Source organism: Cygnus olor, chromosome 1 (genome assembly GCF_009769625.2).
Source record: "Cygnus olor isolate bCygOlo1 chromosome 1, bCygOlo1.pri.v2, whole genome shotgun sequence".
In the NCBI taxonomy this organism is placed as follows: domain Eukaryota; kingdom Metazoa; phylum Chordata; class Aves; order Anseriformes; family Anatidae; genus Cygnus; species Cygnus olor.
The window spans coordinates 7,098,776-7,120,814 of record NC_049169.1 but is presented as its reverse complement, the minus strand read 5'-3'; the positions used below and the strand labels follow the sequence as shown (position 1 = coordinate 7,120,814).

General features: G+C 46.3%; 1 protein-coding gene across 5 annotated transcripts; it reads right to left on the bottom strand.

Moving 5' to 3' along the window:
* Positions 1 to 5,001: 5,001 nt before the first annotated feature.
* On the bottom strand, positions 5,002 to 21,611 carry MCM10 (minichromosome maintenance 10 replication initiation factor). Of its 5 annotated transcripts, none has more exons than XM_040547492.1 (20): positions 21,559 to 21,611; positions 21,158 to 21,235; positions 20,039 to 20,359; positions 19,181 to 19,285; positions 18,441 to 18,575; positions 17,777 to 17,951; positions 16,813 to 16,978; positions 15,901 to 16,068; positions 14,465 to 14,581; positions 12,814 to 13,013; positions 11,945 to 12,045; positions 10,816 to 10,917; positions 10,607 to 10,724; positions 9,613 to 9,841; positions 8,902 to 9,061; positions 8,452 to 8,570; positions 7,700 to 7,813; positions 7,035 to 7,180; positions 6,779 to 6,821; positions 5,002 to 6,387 (listed from the first exon to the last, which is right to left on the bottom strand). In XM_040547492.1, exons 2-20 carry the CDS (start codon positions 21,162 to 21,164, stop codon positions 6,304 to 6,306), a joined length of 2,610 nt encoding a protein of 869 aa, XP_040403426.1. In that variant the 5' UTR covers positions 21,165 to 21,235; positions 21,559 to 21,611; the 3' UTR covers positions 5,002 to 6,303. The 5 variants fall into 5 exon arrangements, with proteins under 5 accessions (XP_040403426.1, XP_040403441.1, XP_040403433.1 ...); XM_040547507.1 differs by having other exon boundaries at positions 21,158 to 21,210; positions 21,559 to 21,604; XM_040547499.1 differs by lacking the exon at positions 21,559 to 21,611 and adding an exon at positions 21,465 to 21,552.
* Between the last annotated feature and the right edge of the window lie 428 nt (positions 21,612 to 22,039).

Here is a 22,039-nt window from a genome sequence, read left to right as displayed (position 1 = left end):
CTGAAATGACTCAGTCTCTTTTTTTAAGCTTTTTTTTTAGGGAGTACAAAAACAAAATCCACAGCCCTGTCTCTTTTAGGGTCTGGCTTCCTTGCAGTGCAGCACCTCTGGCAGCAGCTTGCTCTGGCACTTTCATACATGATTTAGAAACTTTCTCTAAATGAAGAGCGAGCTCTGAGAGTGATTTTAATTAGGCCGGTTTCAGTCAAGTCTCATTGATTTGCTGCAGTTTACTCTTAGGAAGCTATTCCTAACCTTCTTCTTTCCAGCCAAGCCTCACTTGAAAAGCTGGGGAATATCTGGCGGCAGATCCCAGCCCCTGTGCCCGGGACGGGGACACAGACCTCTGCAGTTTAGGGTGGAGAGGGCACGGAGCAGCACAAGGCATCACTGCCTGCGCCTGCTGCAGTCCCCACAGAAAGCATCGGCTCCTGCAGGATTTCACAGAAAAGAAGCTGAATTTGTGGGCAGAGCTGAGCGGGACATGCAAGGGAGGTGACTGCAGAGGAGCTGTGGCCACAGAAGAGTTGTACGGTTTTATTAGCCTTGGTCCCAAGCTAACACTTCTCCTTTGAATTAAACACTTCTCCTTTGAATTACCACCAAGGAGAGGAAAAGCAATAATTACCCAAGCCACCCGCTCCCCCCCCCCCGACACTGATTTTTTTTGAGGAAGGCTCAACAGCAGTGAGGCCACCAGCACTTACTTAACAAAGCTCTCAGCAAACATTTGGCTCGCCGTGCACATCCTTAGGATTGCATCCTCTGGATGCTTTTTTGAGGAGCTGATCGTTTAGGGGTGGTAGAAAGGAAGCCAAGTGCTGGGCACCAACAAATTTTCACTTATCCAGCTGTCTGCACTTGCCAGACGCCCCACTGTTTAAGACACTTTGTGTGCCCCAAACACTTGAAATCACTTTTCTGGGGAGCTTAGTAAATGAAAATAAATGAAGAGAAGGTTCTTTGCTTAGCGTTTGAGTGTGATTTTTCCAGACCGAGAGGTCAGACACGTCAAATTTAGCCTGTAACTCCTGCCCTCCCTGACAGTTGTTGCGTGCTCAGTGCTTTGATATGAAGACACTTGTCCAAGTGCCAAAGGAGGGATGTTGAAGCCTGGTTTTGGCTCCTACTGCTGCAGATCAAAGTCTTACTTCAGGGAAAAAAGGGAAGCTTAATTAACTATATTACAGGTTTTCAAAGCAGATTTGACTATTCAAAAGCGTTTGTAGTTTAGCAAAGTTGAGCCCCACACTGTTTCCCAGGCGGAGGTGCCCAGACTCTGCGCAGGCCTGCTGAGCGTTATTAAAACACAGGTTGTTGGTGTCATTCCCAGCAACTCCACAGAGCAGCTGTGGCCAGTACAGAGCCAAGCCTGGCCTTTTACTGGGCCACAGAGCGAGATTCAAACTCGTTTGGCCTCAGAGCTGTGTCAGCAAAGAGCACGCTTAGAGGCAGGGCTTCCCCTACAGCTTTGGAGCAGCTTCTGAGGCCATGGTGCCATGATGAGTGATTTACTGTGGAAACTCCGTGTCCCATGTGAGGTGGAGGAAGAGCCTCTCCAGTGCAGCTGCCCATGTTTCAGGTAGGCTGAGTTCAACGGGTGCCTGGTGCACAAGGAGCCCCTGAAGCCTCACGCCCACCCACAGTGGCATTTTTCTCTATTATTTTTCACTATTTTTGCCAAGTCTGAACGTTTTCTCCTCTAAATTCATTCCTGCCTTGCAAGTACATGTATTGCTCGTAGAACAACTGGATGATAAAGAATTGACCAGACTTTAATTTCAAGCTCTGCCTTTGTCCCTTAGGATGCTTCCTGACCTGGCCCAGTGTTGGAGGTGGTCTCACTTGGAACAGGAGGCGGGACCGACCACCCCAGGGGTGCTGTAACACCCTCTGCGCTCCTCTCCATTTGCTCCAACGGAGAAAAGGTGTGAAATGTTTGAATTCAGCTTCAGAAAGCAGGCAAAGAGCTAGTTAGCAGTGAGATGAGAATTTCTCCTGGTAGTTTCAGGTCAAAAAGAAAGGGGTAGGAAACCACCTCTGCCCGCAGCTTCAGTATCAGTTCAGTCGATAAAACTAAGGGCATTAAACTGCTTACCCAGGACCTGGTTACGAGACCAGTAGCCTGACGGGGCTGCCTGGGCGCAGCGGGTAGGAATCCTTACTGAACACCCGCGTCTCCTCCAAGGGCTGGTTTAATCGCTGATAATCTGAGCTCAGGCGGGTAGATATTGCTCCAGGTCACGCGCACCCAGTGGTCTCTGTAACCGGTGATGCCTGGTTTCTTCACACTGTCACTCTGTCAGCTGGGAGGGCTGCTACGCTGCTGCCAAGAACACGAGCCAAGAGGACCCGGAGAGAGGAAGAGCTCAAATATAAATAAAATAAATATAGCTATATTAATAAAATATATAAATATTAATATAAAGTGACAAATAGATTGCGCAGTAACCTTAAATCGTGACCTTACGTTGTAACTGGCTAACCTTTTCGGCCTTTGTCGTAAGACTGCTTCTTGCTGCCTGTGCCCGAGGGGTGCCCCTGCTGTCCCCGCGGCCCCTTCTCGGCTCTGGAACGGAGCTGGGGGGCTCGGCAGGTTCCTCCTCCAGCTCTGCTCACCAGCGGAGCTGCCAAGAAGGATTTTGTCAGCACCCAGTGGTGCCTTTCAGTGCGAATCAGACCCAGATCATGCAAACTTTTTCCAGCAGCTGCTTCAGTGACTGTAAACCGAAGTTGTGAGAGCAGGAGGGCAGCGTTTACCCAGGACTCAGAATTAATCTTTTGCCTCTGAAGATGAGGATGGAAAGCACGTGCCCGAGCACCAGCTCCTGAGCAGGGAGAGCCACTGCTCTCTAGCCAGATTTCTGTGCTTTTTGCCCTCAGCGTAACTAACTTACCCAAATACTGCGTTGCAAAAGCGTAATTTATGCTAACACAAAGTGGTTGCACCGAGGCTGAACAGCTGATGTACTTCAAAGGAAACCTCATCTGCAAATCAAAGAGAAAGGATGACAGGAGATGTGCTTCGTTTCGTGATTTTTTTTTTCCCCTAATATCTCTTTTGATACACTTTTGGGTGGATATTAATGTAAGGTTATTAATAATCTGAACATAATTATAATTAGATGAAATTAATATTATTAATATAAGGTTCTATGCAAGTTTATGGTTTTTGAGGTCTCCAGCATCTTTCTCCATGCGAAGGAAGCACAATGAATCCATTTCTTGCAAGCCCTTAGTGGGAGCTCATGTCATTAGTACAGCTGCTGAAGATGGGGATTTTATTCTTTTTTGAAATAAGGAGGAAATTAGAGGGAAACCACGTCTGGGGTTGTTATATTTCAAGACTTCAGAAATAGCTTCCCAGGTTGCAGACCCAGAGGGCCCCACCATTTTCTTGTCTAATAGCCACTTTTGAAGATTCCTTTTTTAAACTACTCACTTATTTCCCAGCTTTAAATGCCACTTCCAGAAAAGCTTTTCCTCCCCCAAAACCAGGGAGCAAGGCTGCTTTACCCCGGGCTAACCCACGGCACCCTGACATTGCAACAGCCCCGATAAAGCTGCAGCAGCTTCTGCAGCCCCAGGGCACGGAGCAGCGCCCACCTCGCGCCTTTTGCACTGCCCTGCTCCCAGTTTCATCGCTCCCTGACCCTTGAGGATGAGGAGGAAGCCACGGACAAAGGTTGTTTTACCTTTTTGATCCCTGGTGCGTCAGCCAGTGGTGGAAGACTCCAGCTGCACCTCGAGGTTTTTCCCCACGCGGGCATCGCAGGGCAGAATGAAGCAGGATCCACAACGTGGCTTTGCAAGGGAAATGGGAACAACAGTGCAGGAGAAGAGCGTTTTGCCCATGCTTCCAGCCCGCCAACGCTTAATTTTGGGAGAGGGAAGCCAGGCAGTGAGTTAGGAGAATAAAACGAGGTGCAAGGGCTGGGTGAGCCCAGCTCGCTGTGCGCTGCACGGGCTCTGCCATGAGAAACTGACAGGCATAGAGGACGGTCCTCTTGTAGCGTGCTTGTTCAGAAGGGTATTAACTTCTCATTAATCTGGTTTTATCTGCGAGTCGGTAGGACTCAACTGATTAGTGCTGAGGGATAAAATGCTAAAGGTTTAATTTTTGCCAGCGTTCGTAAAATCCAAGGGAAGATAATTTGTGGCAGCAGGGCAAGGTGTTTTAAATTAACATTTCGGCAGGAGCTGAGGGCTGGGGAGATGTTTAACAGATCTGAAACCCAGCCTGATTCTGTGGGAGGCTTTTATGAGACCAGCTGGCTATCGGGTCCAGCTGGGCTTGTCGTGGCACCTCCGTCCTGCTCCTGCTCCCAAGGATCGGTGGAAATGCACGAGCTTGGTACCAAGCAGAGCCCGCAGGCTGCCCTGGCACGGTGCGGGGTGTGTGCGCTCACGAGGCAGCGTGCCCCGGCAGGCAGCTCCCCTCCTGTCTCCTCCTGCTGTGCTGGAGCCATCTCTGGCACAAGGAAAATCTCCCCAGGAACAGACCGAGGCACACAGACTCCATGACACGAGTCCCAGCACTCCCTCATTTACTGCTGGGGTTTAAGCAAAGCAGTTTGGTTCAGTACCGTCACCCTATTTTTGCACACAAGAATTGAGAATATTGCTTTTGTTCCTCGTCTCTCAAGGAGAAACGTACCTGGCCTACACACCACAGTCCTGCGTGCACTGGTGAAGATAAAGGATTACCTTTGGCAATTTGATTTCTGCAGGAATTTCCTTTCCCTTGCCCCAAGAGATAGGAATCGGAAAACACGTGAGGCTTTCAACTCGCCAGTTGAAGGCTGATACTGATGTGGAGTTGTGCTCTGGTTTTGTGGACTCCAAATGAGAAACTCCTGCTGGTCTGAATGAGAAAAACCGTGTGGGAACCAGAATTACAGACCAATTCCCCTTGGTGATTCAGCAGTGAGCTAGCAAAGATGCTGAGCAAGCAACTCACACCTCCTCTTCCTCAGAGAAATACCATCCAGAGGCAGGGAGTGCTCGATTACGCAGCGTTTATTCTGGATGAGGCAACAAGGGGCATTTCCAAGCAATGTCACAGCTCCGTATTTAGAGTCACCAACCAGTGGCACCTCCTGCCCCAAAAGTACCAAAACGAGACTGAAATGAAGGTAACGTGCCAAGCAAAGCTGCCCAGCAGAAGCACCACCTGGAGAAGAGGGCTACAGTACGCAGGTGAACCTGCCCAGATGCTTCAAATGAAGGAACATTTTCCTTCCAGCCCCTGTGCAAGCAAACAAGAGCCATCGATGAGGCCACTGCGACATAAAAGTGTGGCAGTTTCACCAAAACACAGAGATGCCGGTGGTTTTAGGTACTTAAAACCCCCCTGTGATCCTACTGGGATCACTCCTGCTTGGTCTGAGACATCTCCTGTCCCCCAGGCAGCTGTGCCAGCATCCAAGGTCCACAAGACAATGAACGGGAAGGTTTTCAGGAAGATTTAAAACGCCAGAAAAAGGGGAAAAGCTGTGCAACAGAATCACTCAGCTCTTTAAGACCACTCACAAGAGTGCCAGACTCATTAAAATGCCTTTTCCAAGGTGGGAGCAGCAGGTTCGCAGCTGTAGAAGCGTTGTAGTGCTTGTGGTGCTGGGAATCCAGCACGGGCTGTGGGAAAAGGGAAAGGCTTTTGTTAAGAGCTCTGGTTAGCCTGCGCTGCAGACACCTGGGGGGCACAGAAGTTTTCTGAAGTCATAAGCCAAGGAGACGACTCAGGAACCACTTGAAATCTGTTCTTAAGGGTTCCAAGCGAATAATTTTGGAGCCAATGAAGATTGCTGTGTGGTTACAACCCTCTCAGACCCCTTTTCAGCCAACAACTGAAAAGGCACGAGGCTGACATTAAGCACCACAATATTAACTTCACAAGTGCATACAGAATCACAACAGTTCTCTCAGTTCATGATGATTTGTCCCTTAAAATTCTGGTGGGGTCATCCTACACTGGTCATTTAACATAAATTGTGGGGTCCCTAGGGATTTCTTGGTACAAACTCCACAGTACCTGTCTCTTTTCTAGGCTAAATCTTGTAAACCACCCGTTACTAAGAAAGTACAGACATGAACGGGTATTTCATACGCAGCCTTTGTCAGGCAGTTTTAAAAAGATCAACGTGAATGCCCATGCAGCGGTCAAGAGGAGACTTTGTGGATGTCCTTCTCACGAGGAATTGATTTCCTTGTAGATTCATCAAGCCAGACTCCTCCTGGCATTCCAGTAATGTGTGGGTTAGACATAGAAATTCATCCTTATGTTATGAAAACACCAACTCCAGGTCACTTAAGACTATTGAGGAATTTTGGTTGCTCTTCCCCTCTCGGTAAAAGTGTTTCTCCACCAATCTTCGGACCTTTTTTCTCCTAGAAATACGAATCATGGAGAAAGGAAGTTAAAATGTGCTAAGAGGTTTTCCAGTTTAATGACAGAAGTTGTGGTGGGACTAAGTTAGCTGATTAAATATTGGCAGACCCTGTAGGAATATTGGCAGACCCTGTAGGAATATTGACATTCTGAATTCTCAGAGATCTGGGAAAAAGCAATTTCCCCATCCCCATGGTTAATTAAAATACAGCTTCAAGAACAGAAAGCAAAAGGAGAAACTCCACTAAAACACAGCCTGCAGGTTCCTGTACGGGTCTGACAAGGTGCAGAGCTGCTGGGCTTTGTGGGCAGGTCCTAAGGGCGCTGAAGCAAAGCCTGGGACAGAAGCCAGAGTGCTGAGGTGCTCAGAAATCGGTGTCTTACACTTACCTTTAACATCCCGTCTCGCTCCCACTTGAAGAGGCCGCAGGTGCTGAAAGATGAAGATGACAGGTGAGGACCACCGTGGTGTGTCTGCTGCACAGCATGAGGGGGTCCAAAACGAGCCCCACGCTTTTCCCACACCACTCAGCAGGAAGGACTGACATTCCAGTTTTAGGGCATGATTCTGTGACTCCCAGCACGCTACTTGCGAATGGACAGTATGAAAACCCCGAGTTGCTGTTTCACAAGGCTCATTTCTTACCTGCAGGGTTTTTTGGGGAGCCTGTCAAGGGAAATGGCTCGGTTGCCACAAGGACATTTGAAAAATCGCTTGATGCCATCATGCCAGTGGTAGTCGTGGCTATCCTGCACGCACGTCTCCAGAGGCTTGAAATAGGTGTAATTACACTGTCGGGGAGGAGAAAGAGCTGTGACTGCTTCACCGGCACACAAAACCTGTTCTGTGGGCTGGGGACAGCTGAATATCCAAACCAAAGCCCCTCTGCCTTCTCCCATCTAGAGGTGCCCACCAGTCTGAGAGATCTGAGAGAGATGTTTTTCAAGGCATGCGGCTTCATTTATCACGTAATATGGGGAACTGAGGGTCCTGGTCCCAAGCACTTCAGGGATAAAGCTGGTAAACGGATGCCAGAGCACCAACATCCAGGGAACTCACTGCCATAAACACCAAATTGATGCTGAGCACAGCACTAAAGCCTGCCTTGCCTGTGTCCTCATGTCTCAAAGTCTCTCAGGGCATGTGCTGCTCTCAAAAACAGTTGCAAGGAATAAAACCATCTCCATTTGATCCCTGCACTGGACTATGGCCAAGTGAGTGACTGACGGGAGGCTGCAGGATGGTCCAGCACCGTTTTGTACAATCTGCGCCCCGGTCCCCTGCTGTCACCCTGGCTCCACCTCACTTACTGTTTTGCATGTCACAACCCGACATTTCACTTCTTTAATGTTCCTCATCTTCTCTTCCATTTCTTCCTTTTTCACCAGGGGCTGAAAGTATTGTTCCTGCAGCTCAGCCTCAGCCTGTGGGGGCACAGGAAAAGGGTTATGGGGAGAAAGATGGGAGAAGCCACTCCACATGTGGCCTCTGGGCAAATTACGGGGACTGTCTGGAGAACACTGCAATCTAGGAGCCAGCGAAATAACAAACATTTCTTGCTTCGAATAATCTACATAGTGCACATGCTGTGCTCCACCACAACATATCCAAGACAAGAGCCCTGTGTCTCTGGGGAGTCAGTATCCTCTGGGGATATGCTCAGCAAGGACCCTGATGGGAGAAACCCAAGCTCTTAGCAGTTCAGTGCAACCTTTCTGTGGCCAAGATGATAAGAAATGAGGTATGAAATAGGCACGTGGCTAATTTGTTTTTACAGGTAGAAGGATTTCTTTGTTCATCCACTAACTGGGAAGCTTCACTGATTCTTGCAAACAGCAAAACAAGAGAGGATGGCACCTTGACCTTATGATGGCTACGGTAATAATGTTGGTTTGCAGACAATGTGCTCTGTGTGCTCAGAGACCCCTGATGCTACTCGTCAGGATGATGTGGTGCCTACGGCATGTTTGGGTACCTGCTTCTTGCTGAAATCATTATGCGAAGTCCAATCAACTCCCTAGGTCTAAGCCCTCAGTCATGGCTGGATTGAGGGAGGCCATACCTCTTTCAAGACACCCGTGTGCTTTGACTTGGCATTCAGGATTTTCTGGAACTCTTCTGACTGCAGATAGGCCAGCTGCTCACGTCGCTTCTTCTGGGCAGGCTCCAGTTCATCCACATCTAGAAAAATAAAAGGGTTCAGTCCTCTAGAGACCGAGTTCAAAACAAGGTTGTGATTTCTAAGCATGGTCACTGGAGGAGATTTTGGAAGTCTGAGATGTCTCAAGCAAATGTTCAGGTCAAGCAACAGACTTTAATAGTTCGGGAGAATGTGAAGCCAAGGCCAAAGATGGCTTCAGAGAAATAACAGCATTTTATACATAACATTGCACCTTCTCTCAAAGCTGAGTCCTTGACCCAGTAATAGTGCTCTGTTCAGCAGAACATAAGCATGCTTTTTTCCATTCTAAAAAGCATACTTTTTTCCATTCTAGAACTTAACATGACTTACCATTCTTTGTGTCTGTGTTCTGTGACTGAGCAACGTTTTTCTCAACTCGTTCAACAATTTCTAGGACATCATCAAGATCAGCTCTCTTCCGCTTGACACTGTTTGGATCAGTTTTAGCAAGAACCTGGCCTTTTGCTTGTAGTCGGTGTATTGCAGCCAGCTAGAAAACAGGGAAGAGCAGTGAATGGGTTGGTGACCAGCCTGGCTCCCATGTTCCTACTTCCAGGAGTAGCAGAGGAAGTCTGTCAAACGGAGGAAGCAAGATCCACACAGAACAGGGCAAAGAGAAAACCAACAAAATCCCCAGCTCTGCTGTACGTCTAATTCAACACACCACCCAACCTCATTTCACAATCCATAAAGTGACTCTTCCAAACCACGAAGTGACTCCTCCAGGGGCGTTACCAAGGCTTGATATCTCTGCACAAGTGCTTTAACTGTTTCACAGAATAGAAAGTCTTCCAGAACAAACTAATAGGAAATTGTATACAACTATTCCTTTCCATACTCGCAAAAATTCAGATTTCTTCCTAGAAGACTTGCTGGAAGAGAGAAGTTTCTTCCACAAACATGTGAACAGATCTGTGCCAAGCAAAGAGCACTGAGCTAGCCTATACATGAAGACTGATGACTCCTGTATTACCCCAGATCAAACTTCCCTTAACCTCCCCTTCTTCACACTCAAAACCCACCCATTCAAAGAGCTGTTACCTTTTTGGCTTCTGCCAAGCTGCCTAGTTTTGGTGTTGGAGGTGGAGGCCCATCAAAGAAGAGGATATCTTCTCCTTCTGAGAAGCCTGTGCCGAGCCTCGGCCTTTGAGGAGTTGACATTTTCGCAGCTTTGGGAAACTCTGCCCCAGGTGTTGGGGAAAGGTGTGAGGACTGCCCGGAGGAGGATGGGAGAGCAGGGCTGTCAGCTTTACTTGTGTTCTGGAGAAACCTTGTGAGGCAAAAGACAGTGACACAAGTCAAAGGGACAGAAGGGTTCTTTCCAAAACAAACAAACAAACAGAGAGAAACCTTAAATGAAGCTGGCAGGTAGGGGCTGAAAGCACATGAAGAAATGGACTTTTCTGTAGAATTGGTAGTTAAGCAGTGGTAGTTAAGCACATAAATACTTAAGTTTACGTAAGTCATGGCAGAGGTTGGACAGGTTCATGGGAAAAACAATCCCTTCAGGGATACTGTAACAGACACCACCTTTAGCTTGTGAAGTCCCTGAAATACACGCTGTTGGAGGCTGGAGGAATATTTTGGGGAGAAATCATCACGATCAGCACCTAGTTTTATTCTTCTTCGAGTTCTGTTTTGGAACCTTTAGGTTTTGTTTTGGCTCCAGTTGAGCCTTTTGAGGCTACTAGGCTACGTCAGTTTCACCCAGGATGGCCCTTACGGCATTTTTCCTAAGTTTGTTAACAGAGATGCACTTGGCAAATTGTTAGGTTCAGAAGACCCTTGCAGACCAGCAATGAAATGAACCAGGAGTCCTGACCCCAGCTTCCTACTCTAATCAACCTCTTCCCATCATGCCTTCCACTTACTGGGCACCACACTGGAATATTTAGTTCTCTATTAAAACAGACAGACAAAAACCCCAGTGCAGTATTTCTATTTAAACGAAGTTTTTATGAAAAAAGCAAAACATCTCTGCATAATAATGGGCCATAATAATGGACCCCTTCTTGTGAAAGTCAGTATGGGTTACCTCCTCTGAATCTCCTCAGATCGCTTTTTTCTGGCCTCCAGCAATTTCTGTTTCTGTTGCTTGAGCAGTGCTGATGCAGAGAGAGACTGGAAATTGCCCCCTTGCTTATTTTCAGCATCTGGAAGAAATACAGCAAAAACCACCAACGTGTGCTCAGAAGGAGCTGAGTGCTCTCAGGAGTGGGTTTTCCTTCAGGCACAAGGACGTACCTGCTTTGGTCCAGTGCTTGCAGAGGTTTCGTGCTCCAAAGGTTGGCTGTGCCAGCAGTTCTTTGAACTCCTCAGAGCATGGCACGGGCCTCTTTGCTGCACCTGGCGTGGAAGAGGCATAAATACAAGAGATTTGGAGCCAGAAAGGGAAGCAGGCCTAGCTTTAGAGATGTCAAGTAGTTTAGGTTGGAAGTAACCCCTGCAGGTCACCTGCTCAAGCACCCCCCCAAAGCAGGACTAACTTCTACATTACATCTGGTTGCTCGAGCACAGCACGTCACACAAACATTTCTACCTCTTCAGCAATTTCATCAGTCAGCCCCCCACCAGCCTTGGCGGTCTGTGGTGTTCCTACCATCCCCCTTTTTAAACAGTTCTTGCTTGAAAGCCCCACAGCCATCAAACGTTATTCTTGGAGAATTAAGAGCAGCTAAAGGCTAGAGAAATTACACACACTATGTTGCCTGAAATGGTGGCAGCTGAAGGAACTAAAAGATGGATCAGACATCTAAGCAATGTCTGGAGCACGTGGTTTGAATAATCTGTCATCTGCTCTCCACTGAGTGTAAAGAAGGTGTAATATTAAGTACTTTTCAGAAAAGAAACAGAGGCAGAGAAGATCAGTGAATTTCCAAAGACTATGGAAGGAACGTGCTTTGAAGATGACAAAAGAAAAGCACAAGAAACAGGCTAGACACCCAGCAGGTCCCCTGCATTGCAGACCTGTCTCTGATTTATACTTAGTATTCCTTGGAAGCTTCCCAGACTAACAGAAGCCATCTATTTTAATCAATTAAAATAAATTCTCTGGTTCAAAGTTCTTAGAATTTCCAATTCCCATTAATCTGGCAAAGATCTTCTGTCATTGTCCAAAGACAGAACGGGAGACTTAATTCAGGGGCACTGCTGAAAAAAGATGCACAAAGCCACACGGTTGCTTGGTTACATTTGCCTGGCAGCTGTGATCTCAAGAAGAAAGAGGAGTTTAGATCAATTGAGAAAGCAGCCTGCAAACGTCTATCTCTGCAGCAAACAAATCACCAGATTCATTCAGGGTCCTGGGACACAGCTACACATCAAGTCAAAAAAATATCTGGAGGGTGAAGAGACTACACAGGTAGTTAGGTACCAATTTTCTGCTTGGTTTCCTGGACAATTGCATCAACTCCTCTCACGACCAGATTGGAGAGAGTGGTTTGAACCTTCCTTTTCGGCGCTGCAGCTGCTGCACTAGAAAGAGGAAACAAAACCAGAACGTCAGGTGTTTTTTTTTTGGAGTTGTTTCATCACTGTGGAGTCATAACAGTTATCAGATGGCAGTGGTAAGGGAATCAAAGCAGTGCGCAAACGCAGGGCTTGATCCAGCTGTGACTCAAGTCTTTCCACAGTTGTCTTCAGTGGGATTTGGATAAAGGGCCTGAGCCCTCCACTTTAGTCTGTGATACATAGTGATCTACCAACTTTGGTAACTTAATAATACACAGGGCGTACAGTTGCCTCTTCATGGACACAGTGATACTGGGTCATTTCAGTCAAGGAAGGGAAGAGGAGGAAGAAGAAATACAGAATGCACTGACACTGAAACTGGGATTAAAATTTAATGAGTCACGATAAATTAGGGTAAGGGAATGGCACTGAAAAATACTCAGCTCGAATGCTTGGGACCTCATTGTAAAGGTCATTTACCTACTGACACACAATACCATCTGGCTTCACAACGCAGTATTAATTCAGAGGTGAAAACACACCCGCCCACATCTTAGCACTGCCTGATGAAGTTTTCCTATCAAACAGCAGCTCTGTTACCTTGTGAGGCCAGAAGTATTACACCAAACATGGGACATTTATTCCTGTTTGATGAATGCAGGTAAGTGAAAGGGAACTCTAAATATCTACCCTTAAGAGAGAGCTTCATGCTCACTCGTATATGGGAAAGAAATTCTGTTCAAAATCTGAGACCTGTGCTTTAGCCCAAAGGAAACGTGCGGTTTGTCTTACACTGAGGCTGCGTATGCTGTTGAAGAGACTCCTCCATAGTAAAATCCATCCTGGCACAGCCTCTCCTTCAAACCGGGATTTTTCCGAGCAACTTTTTTGGGAATGCGGCCCCCAGAGAAGGTAGACTGCAGATCTGCCCGCTTCGAGCTGAGCTTCTTGTACTGGGATTGTACGTGGTACTGACAATACTCACAGTCATTCTGAAAAGAAATGGAAGAAGATTGTTGCAAAACACTATTAGATACAATTTACTTCATGCCCCTCACCCACAGGTGTGGCTAAACTGAAGTTGTACCTCCACTGTAGCACTCCAGCAATCACCCAAATCAGCAAACACACGCTCACACTCAGCAATAAAAAAATAAAATTGCCTGTGCTAATCACTGGAGAAAAAAAAAAAGCTTGTGCATCAAAGACTTTTTCCATCCCAGGAATTTTAAGGCCACTCCTTGGCTCAAAACAACTGACGTTCCAGGTCCTCTTGCCCAGATTCTGTACTCCCGACTCTGAGCTGTATGCCATTTTCTTACTGGTATGAACACAAAGATAAACTAGAGCACAATGTTTCATGCACTGGTTCCAAATTAATTCATCAGGTTTCAGCGTCAATCCACGGCAGTTTGGAACTCAAGATAGTAAACTTGCCTGTCAGAGAAAGCAGTGTCATAAAAGCACTCTCTCAGGGGATTCTTTTTACCAACGAGAAGAAATTACTGTTCTCTTGTTGATATCCATCTGCCCCATATTTGTATAACTACAATTATCCCATAATCAAACATCTTTTGTCACTAAGTAAACAGGCAGCCAATTCCTTCAGGAGGTCCTTCCGCCAGAGCCTCCATCTGTGGTCTGTTCCAAGCGGCCGTGGAATATTTCACTGACCCTGAGAGCCCTGTGCACAGGCACTTCCTGGAGTGGATCTGTAGTCTCAGCCTTGTTTTGCTACAAGTACCTTTTTCTATTCGTCCTCTTCCCCACTCTACACTTTTAGTTCCTCTCCAGTTTTTCATTCCTTCCTTTTCTCTCCCGCTTCTAAGTACTTCCCTACTAACTTCCCTAATACCCTGCTGACTTGGACAAGGTTCCTTTCAGATATCTTAACGTCACCATAGCCGTGAAGCGAGTGACAGTCCACAAGTCCTTTAAACTTAGACAAGTCAATACTGTCTCCAGAAAGTGAATCCCACCACCTTTTCCCTCTCCTCTCTAATGGTTGTGCAGGTACAAATATTCCGGCAGCCAGTGGGCACGCTGGACCAGGGAACTCACCTGGTTAAGATCATCTCCAAAAACCAGAACCATTCCCAAGAAAAACCTTCTATTGTTTTACTTCGGGTTAGCTCCCTGGTGCACTGCATGGAAGCTTGCACTGGCACAAAGGGTAGTGAAAGGATGTGGAGATGGTGACAGACATGAGTCGATACCATTATTTTTCCACTGCAGCACTAGCTTTGCTTTTAGGGAACTGCAGCGCTCCTGCTACAGGGCTGTCAGAGAAACAGCTCTTCAGAGTTTCATTCCTCAGCTTTTCCACCCACTTTAATTACTTACAAGATCCAGAAAGAAATAAAAGAGTTGGAGCATGAGTACAAAAGCAGCAGCTAAAATTTACCAACGGATTCAGGATGTCCTAACTACTGAGGGTACAAACCAGGTTCACTATCTGTGTGCAGGAACCACCATTCTTCTTCCTGGCTTTGCAGGTACCCAGGTCCAGAGCTTCACCCATGAGCAGGATCTTCTGGGGATGGTCAACAGACAGACACACCTAGAAAGAAACCAGAACATGCCTTGAGGAGGGGCTTTTCTCTAGATGTCACTGGTTTGCTTCTGGTTTAGTTTGGCACCTCTGGTATTAGCAGCGCAGTTTTAAAAAATGCAGGCCTAGTTTAAAAAAGCCGCACATCCTGCTCAGACTGAGAAATGGCTCAGTTAAAAACAAAAAAGCGAATTTGTTTCCCACAAGGAGATGAAGGATGTTTTGTTTCTATGCTCAGAGCCTCAGGAAAGCAAGCTGACAGCATCATGGCAACCACATTTGGCAGCGGAGGGGAAGTGGAGATGGACTGGAACTCTTTGTCCCTCTCCATATGTCCAGGTCCAGACAAAACTGTCTCCTGTGGGACATCAAAAACATCATCTTCACGCCACCCAGAGATACTGGGGCTTGTAGACAAGAAATATTCTGCGAAGTCAGTTTTAATGTAGCTCTAGACATGTACGTTTTTACCTAAGAAGAAACATTCAATATAGGCCTTGCATTAAACCCGGTGTGCCTTTCTACTCACCAGCAGGACTTTCTACAGCTTATTAGTGGTAATTTCAGCAATTATATAGTTTAATAGACAATTAATGAGATTCTTAATTTTTCCATTTGGAGAATTTAAAATGCAAAATACTACATCACCAGCTACTAGATTGAAATTACCCTTGACACAAGTCAGTAAAAACAGTTTCCATTCCAGTGCAATTAAAAAGACATTAAAAAAACATTTAACTTATTAGCAAAATGAAGCTACCTTACATGTTTTGATACATAAAGAAAAAGTAATTCATCATGTTCCACATTTATAAGTAACTGATTAAACAAATGAAGTGCTAAATATCAACTTACTATACATAATATATGATTTGTTTTATAAATCAAACACTGTTTTTTCTTAGCCATGATTTTGGAACCAGGAAACATTTTCAATCACATCTCATGCTTAAATTAGGGGAGAAAAATGAGTTTCCCCCTTTTTTCAGCTTGTTGAGACATTTCAGCTGAACCAGGCGCTGCACTGAAGTAGCTGAATGAACTGACAAGAAGATACAATTCCTACAACTCCAGAGGAGCTGACTGCTACCGAGAACAGGTTAAACACTAGAATAAACTTTGATTGTAGATGCCTAATAGGATTTCTTGAAGTTAGTTTTCCAGAAAATCAGGAGCAAAAACACATCATGCAAATATCTAGATCGGGCTACTGTGACTTCAACCTTAACGTGTTATAAAGCTAAATCTCAGGCAGATATGAAAGAGCTCGGCTATGTTTTTCTGTTTGTTTTTTCCACAGCTGATGAGTAAGTTAAAAATTCTCCCACCTCGTCCGAGCCTTCTTTAGGTTTCATAGGATTAGCGTTGAGCAGCCCAATGACTGTGCCTTGGTCTGTCTTCCAGTGCTCCTTATGGACGTCACCAAACAAGAAGAGTGAGACGGATTGATTGAGATCCCGCAGGTCGTTCAGCCGCCAGATACTGAAGGTTCTGCCCTGGAACAGACATTCGCTTTCCTTTCAGCTCTCAGCAAGAGGACGCTGATTGCATCCCCTCTTGCTGTTGCATTGAAGAAGTTACTCTGATTATTTTCCCCTGGGGTTTCCTAATTTAGGCAAGCACAAACTGTAACCTCGATTAAGGTTAGATACAATACATCCAGCCAAGCCACACAGCCAGTTCTAGGATTCTCAGAGGCCAAACTAGTGCTATAATGCTGCTCTCACTAATCTTCCTGATATTAAAGCTGGTCAGCACTCTGGCTCACTGAATGAAGAGGTTTTGACCCCACTGAACAATCAAAACCAAGGCATATTCAGTTCTCTGTTTCATCAGTGAAAGTCCACAGGTCATGCACCATATAGGATAGAATGATCTCGAGGGAAACGATGGAGGCATAATATGTTGGCATGTTTAAAACGAGAGACCTGTCTAGAAAGACTGAGAGTCACAGTCATTTTTTTGCACTGGTGTTTCGCACGTAACAGTGGGCAAACAGATTTTGACAGATTTATGCCATGGCTACACTTACACTAGCGCCCAGGACAGTTGCTCCAGATAAGCTAAGGGCTTACCCTGAGGACTAAAAGCAGCATTACTGCACGAAGAAAGACAAGCCAAGCTCTTTAATACAGGAGCTTTTCAGTAACTACACAGAGGAAGCTGATTAAGTTGAAGACCTAATTGGTTTCTCAGGATAGAAGACCAGCATTTCACCGGGATACAACGAAGTTACTTACATTATTTGCGCTCTGAGGAGTGACCTTCTTTATTATAACTCCAAATGTCACCCAGTCTGTTTCCTCCAAGTTTTCTGTAGCAAGTTTGCTTTTCAGCTGGGACAGTCGGATCAGCTTCCGGTTAGCCATTTTTCTGTCCATTTCAGCTGATGAAACCCGGGGTTTTCTACATCAAATGAAAGCGTGTAAAAAAAAGAACACATTCCTTTACATAAAGGGACAGACACAAACAAAAACATTCTGCATTCTCCTGTGGAAGACTGTCTCAAAGCAAAATGTCTTTGTGCCTCATTTCACCCTGAGTTCACGTGAAACAAAACCCCTTAGCTCCAGATGCTGCGCAAATCCTGGAAAGCTACCAACCACACACTTTGTTCCTTGTCCAAACAGTCGCACTGCAATTTAGCCCTGAGCTTTCACTAACTCTTCTCGTTTCAGGAAGGACCAGGTATCATAACTACCTGGAAACATGCCAGAAATCCAGCACGGTTTCTGGTGAGGAAGACACGGCAAGTATTCAGAGACCTCTTGTGGCTGCAGCGAGTATGGGAATGCCGAGTGGCCCTTGAGGCTTCTCGGTGTGAAATGAAATCTGCTCTGCTGGGGCAGAAGCAGGCCTGTGTACATGTCCACTGCTGAGGACATCCCAGGGAAGTCAGTGCCAATAAAATTACAGATTTTTGTTAGAAAGGAGTGAAGATAAAAATAGGAACGTGGTAATAAGCCACGTAAAAAGTTAACTTTCATGCCAACCAGACAATGCTGTGGCTTTGTGTTACAGCCTGTACTGATGCCTGACTAGTCTGCCATGGTTAAGCAATGTATAAACAGCAAATCAGAAATCCAGTCCTCCGCTCTCTACCTGTGTGATTAGCATCACGGGACATTGGACTGATTGCGTTCACTCTCCCATCACTTGAGGGTGATATCCCCAGAGAGGTGGGGATCCTGCTGGGCTGCTGACCTTAATCTCAGTCCCGAGAAGGTTTCCACAGACACCGGCTGAGATGTTGTACTGGAGCACGTAGGCGTCTGAGGAGTCTTCTCTCTGGTCACCTTATTGGGTGTGTTCCCCGGGGCAGACTTGAGAGGCTGGAATGCCAGACTGAGGACTTGTCGCGGAGGAGGAGTCTTGGTCTCTTTAAGCAGGAAAAAATGCAAAAAAGAATACCTCTTGATAATGAAAGAAAACTTCTAAATGAAAATAACGTTAACTTACAGCTGAGCAAGCAGGAGTCTAATTTAACACAGGGGAGCAAAGGCATAAACCTGTCTTATTGGTACAGGACTCGTCTTCCAGTCAGCTGGGAACTGACAGCTCCAGATCAGTTGCACGTACTCAAGCAGCGAGTTCTGCCTCAACACGAGCTTCCCAGGGCAGGTAAGCATTTACCAGGAAAGCTTAAAAGTACACGCTGCCAGTGTCCAAATTAACCATAGCAGCAGAGAGCATAGCACCCATTGCAAAGGACAGAATAATTAACTCTGTAATGAGCTCTGTTCAGCTGTGGCCAGACTGCTCCCGGTGCACTGGCTAGTACAAAAACTACCCTGGATGTGTCTGCACTGCTGCCGTGACCTACACAGGTTTTCGACAAAAGCCCAGTGTGTTTCAGTGAGAATGGTACCTGCTGAGGAGGCTTTTGATTTCTGGATTCCTTGCTTGGCTGTCAGTAAGGGATTGCCCAGCTGAGCTGAGAAACACGGTGACTCTTGCAGCTTCTGAACTTTCCTTTCCTTCAAGGGTGGACAGGGAGATTTACCTGGGCAGGAAAACCAACAAGTATTTATGAGATCTCAGGATCTAGACTCAAATATTAAGGATTATTCCAAACTAAGTAATGCTCTGAATAAAAAAGGCCAAGTCAGTGTCCCACATGGAAATCCTTCAGCTAAACTTCCAGCATCTGAAATGCAACATCAAGAAAAGCCCCAGTGACTCCTTCCCCTGATGACCCAAAACTCTGTATGTTACTGAAACCACAAAGCTGCGGAAAGCAGGAACATCCCCTTGCTTTTCAATTTCCCCCATGCAGTGCATTACTACACGCAATGTGCTACAGCAATAAACACAGCTGTATTTTCTGGGCGCACCGAGGTCTGCCAGCAAGAAGGAACACCTCCAGCAGAAGACCCCGGAGCACCTCAGTCACCGATTGCCCCACAAAGAATCAACATATGATGCAGGTGCCAAAACTGCAGCTCACTGATTTAGTCTGTAGCTGCAGGAAACAAGCTGTGTGGGAACACACCAGACCACCATTCCCCCTTGCTGCTCAGTGCTCACTTTAGATTATCTGGAGTCTTGCCTATAATTTGCATGTTGGTAGGCCAACAAATCAGGAACTCATTTAATTAGTCTCATTACCAGGGGTTTTCTTCTCACGGCCTGAACTGGATTGCTGCCCAATAGCTGTCTTCTGCAACTGCTCCTGTAACATCTTCATCTGTTCTTGCAATTTTCTCAGCTCAGCTAGGAAAGAAATAATAAGAAAAAAAGATAATAACGAAGACAGCAGGAAGCCATTGCAAGCAGGGATTTATGAAGTCTGGCTGTTTTACTACATCACAGAAACTCAGAAAACAAAGCCTAGAGCCACAGAACAGATTTTGCTCTTATTCTACATAGCTCAGGGCGAAGGAACACGATTCTATGCAGCCTGGAGCTGACTTATATAACTATTTGACTTGTTTGGTATATGTTCCTTGACATGTTGCATATATCTTTCCTAACGAAGACAATTTAAATGGCTGATGATTGCACTCCATAGCATAAAGAAGTGCTTCCAGTGTAACCAAGTATGTGGAAGGCTCAGGGACCAGCTCTGCTATGGCAGAACCTCCCACCAGTAAGCCCTGGGGAAGCAGGGGGAGTTATGCTGGTGAAAGATGCCAGGATGACAGCCCTAGAGACTGAAGCAATGTTGTTCTTCATCAGACAAGGCACAAGTGCACAGGAAACCTTCCCTATCCTGCTCACCAGAGCTAGTTGAGTGTCCCTGGTTTACTCAGTCCTGTGTCCGTCTTTTGGGAAAATAGGTTGGTGAGTCTGGTTAATGAGCACTGAAATCTGGATTTAGAATGCCCTAAACATTCACAAGACCTTTCTGTATTCCCTGTCCGGTTGCTGTCCTAAACTGAGAAGCAGCAAGCTTCTGCCCATTAGCTTTCTTGAGACAAGAGCTACAGATATGACAAATCAGATAAAAGATGCTGTTACAGAAACCTTGCAATTCTTCATTGGTCTTCTCTTTTTCCTGACTGGGAGCTGAAGTGGAAACAGTTTCTTCTGCCTCCTCTTCTTCCAGCAGGTCATCCACGTCTCCAAACAGTGCAGCCAGGTTCTCCTTCTGCTCACCAATGATGCTATCCTCAGCGCTGACCTCCTCAGTGTAGGATGCATCATCTTCTGCATCAAAGAGCTCATCGTATTCGTCTGGTTCTCCCCCCTCATCCTTTGGGTCACCTTCCTCCTCAGGAGAATTCCCCTCCTCAGCTTCCTCGCTTTCTTCCAGGAGGGAGGCCAGCAGGTCCAAGTCATTGTCAACTGAGGCAAAAATTAAACTCAATGTTACTTCTGTCCACTTAGCGGAAAGCTGCCACGGAAGAAAACACTTGAGATAGTCTAATTACAGGCTAATGACAACCAGGACTAAATCAGAGCAATGAGCAGTATTTTTAAAAACTTGCTTTAACTTTGGCTGAAGGAAGATAAAGCAGCTTCCTGCCACCTGGTCAGATGGAAATGTGTTTGCAGACACTCTCCGCTTGTGATCCAGGCTGGCTGGTCAGCAGAAAGCTTGCTGGCCACTCAGCACTGGCTTTTCCTCCTATGCAGCTGCTTGTACAACAGCTTCTGTTACAAAGAAGTCTTGGGACACGTAAAGGATAGCTGACAGCTCTACAAGGACACTCACATGGCTTTTGGCAACAGAAGTTAAGGAGGAAGATGCAAGGCAGGCAACAAAGCATATCCTCAGATATGCTGTGCTCAAGGGACAATGTAGCAAAGGAGCATGGAGCAAAAGGATAAATAACAGGAAAAAAAAAGAACAAAAAGAGGAATGGGACAGAGAAAGCAGAAATGAAATACAGAACAAAACAAGAAATGTATTCAGCCTTTGCTGCTGAAGAAAACAGAAATCCAGGAAGAGGCAGAGCAGCCTCACACAAAGGTGACAGTGACAAAGGCAAGGGACAACACCAAAGGCCTCTGGGAGAGGAATCAGTGCAATGTAACTTCCTTTGTTAAGAAGTTTACCAAGTTTTCTGGACAAAATTAACCAACTTACTGGTTAGAAGAAAACTTCCCAACTGAAAGTAAAAGAGCACTTTTATCCCTTACCTTCCATGATTTCACCAGGATCTCTTCAAGAGCCCCTTGAGGTAAAACGTCCTCTGTCACAGGAGAACAACATCGACACTGTCAGAAAGGATATAATCAGCTATATAGAGCTGCTCTGGCTCTTTATCTGATGTGCAAACCAGCAGCTTGCTTTTGTTCACAGCTCCCGATGAGGAATCCACCGAATTTAAAATCCCCAAGCGCATTTTCCACAGCTACAGCCTGAGCTCTGAGGCACTCAGGGCAGCATAAGGGCATTATTTCTAGAAAAAAGCCTGGTCACGGACAGACTTAACGAAATGCTTACCGCCTTCTCCCACTTCATCAGCCAGAGGGGGTAATTAGCTTTAATTAAACCCAACCTTTTCCTCCCCCCCCCCCCCCTCACAGCCCCCTCTCACCGCCGGCCGCGCGCTCGCCGCCGCCCGCCAAAACTCCAAACGGGCCCCGCCCCCGTCCCGCGCATGCGCGCCGGCATCGCCGGGCGCTGCGCCCGCGCCATGCTTAGTCCTGGCAGCCATGGGGGGGGGGGGGGCGCAGCCGGGCGCCATTTTGGTTGTGGGCGGGTGGAGGGGTGGGGGTGGCTCAGGGGTGTTTTTTTGCTGTTGTTGTTGTTGTTGGTGGTTTTTGGGTGAGCATCCAAGATTCTGTGAAAAATGAGATACCTGAATATGTACGAATATTCGTGTTTTTGTCTCTGCTTGCCATACACGGAAATCACCCCCAAATTAGTGCTTTAGTCTCTTTCTTATTACTGTACACGGAAATCACCCCCGAATTGCTCCAAAAATGGGAGGAGGTGGGCTCAGACCACAAGGGTACCGTGTTAAATCAACCCTGCCAGACAATATACCAAAAAAAAAAAAAAGAGATGGTATTTGA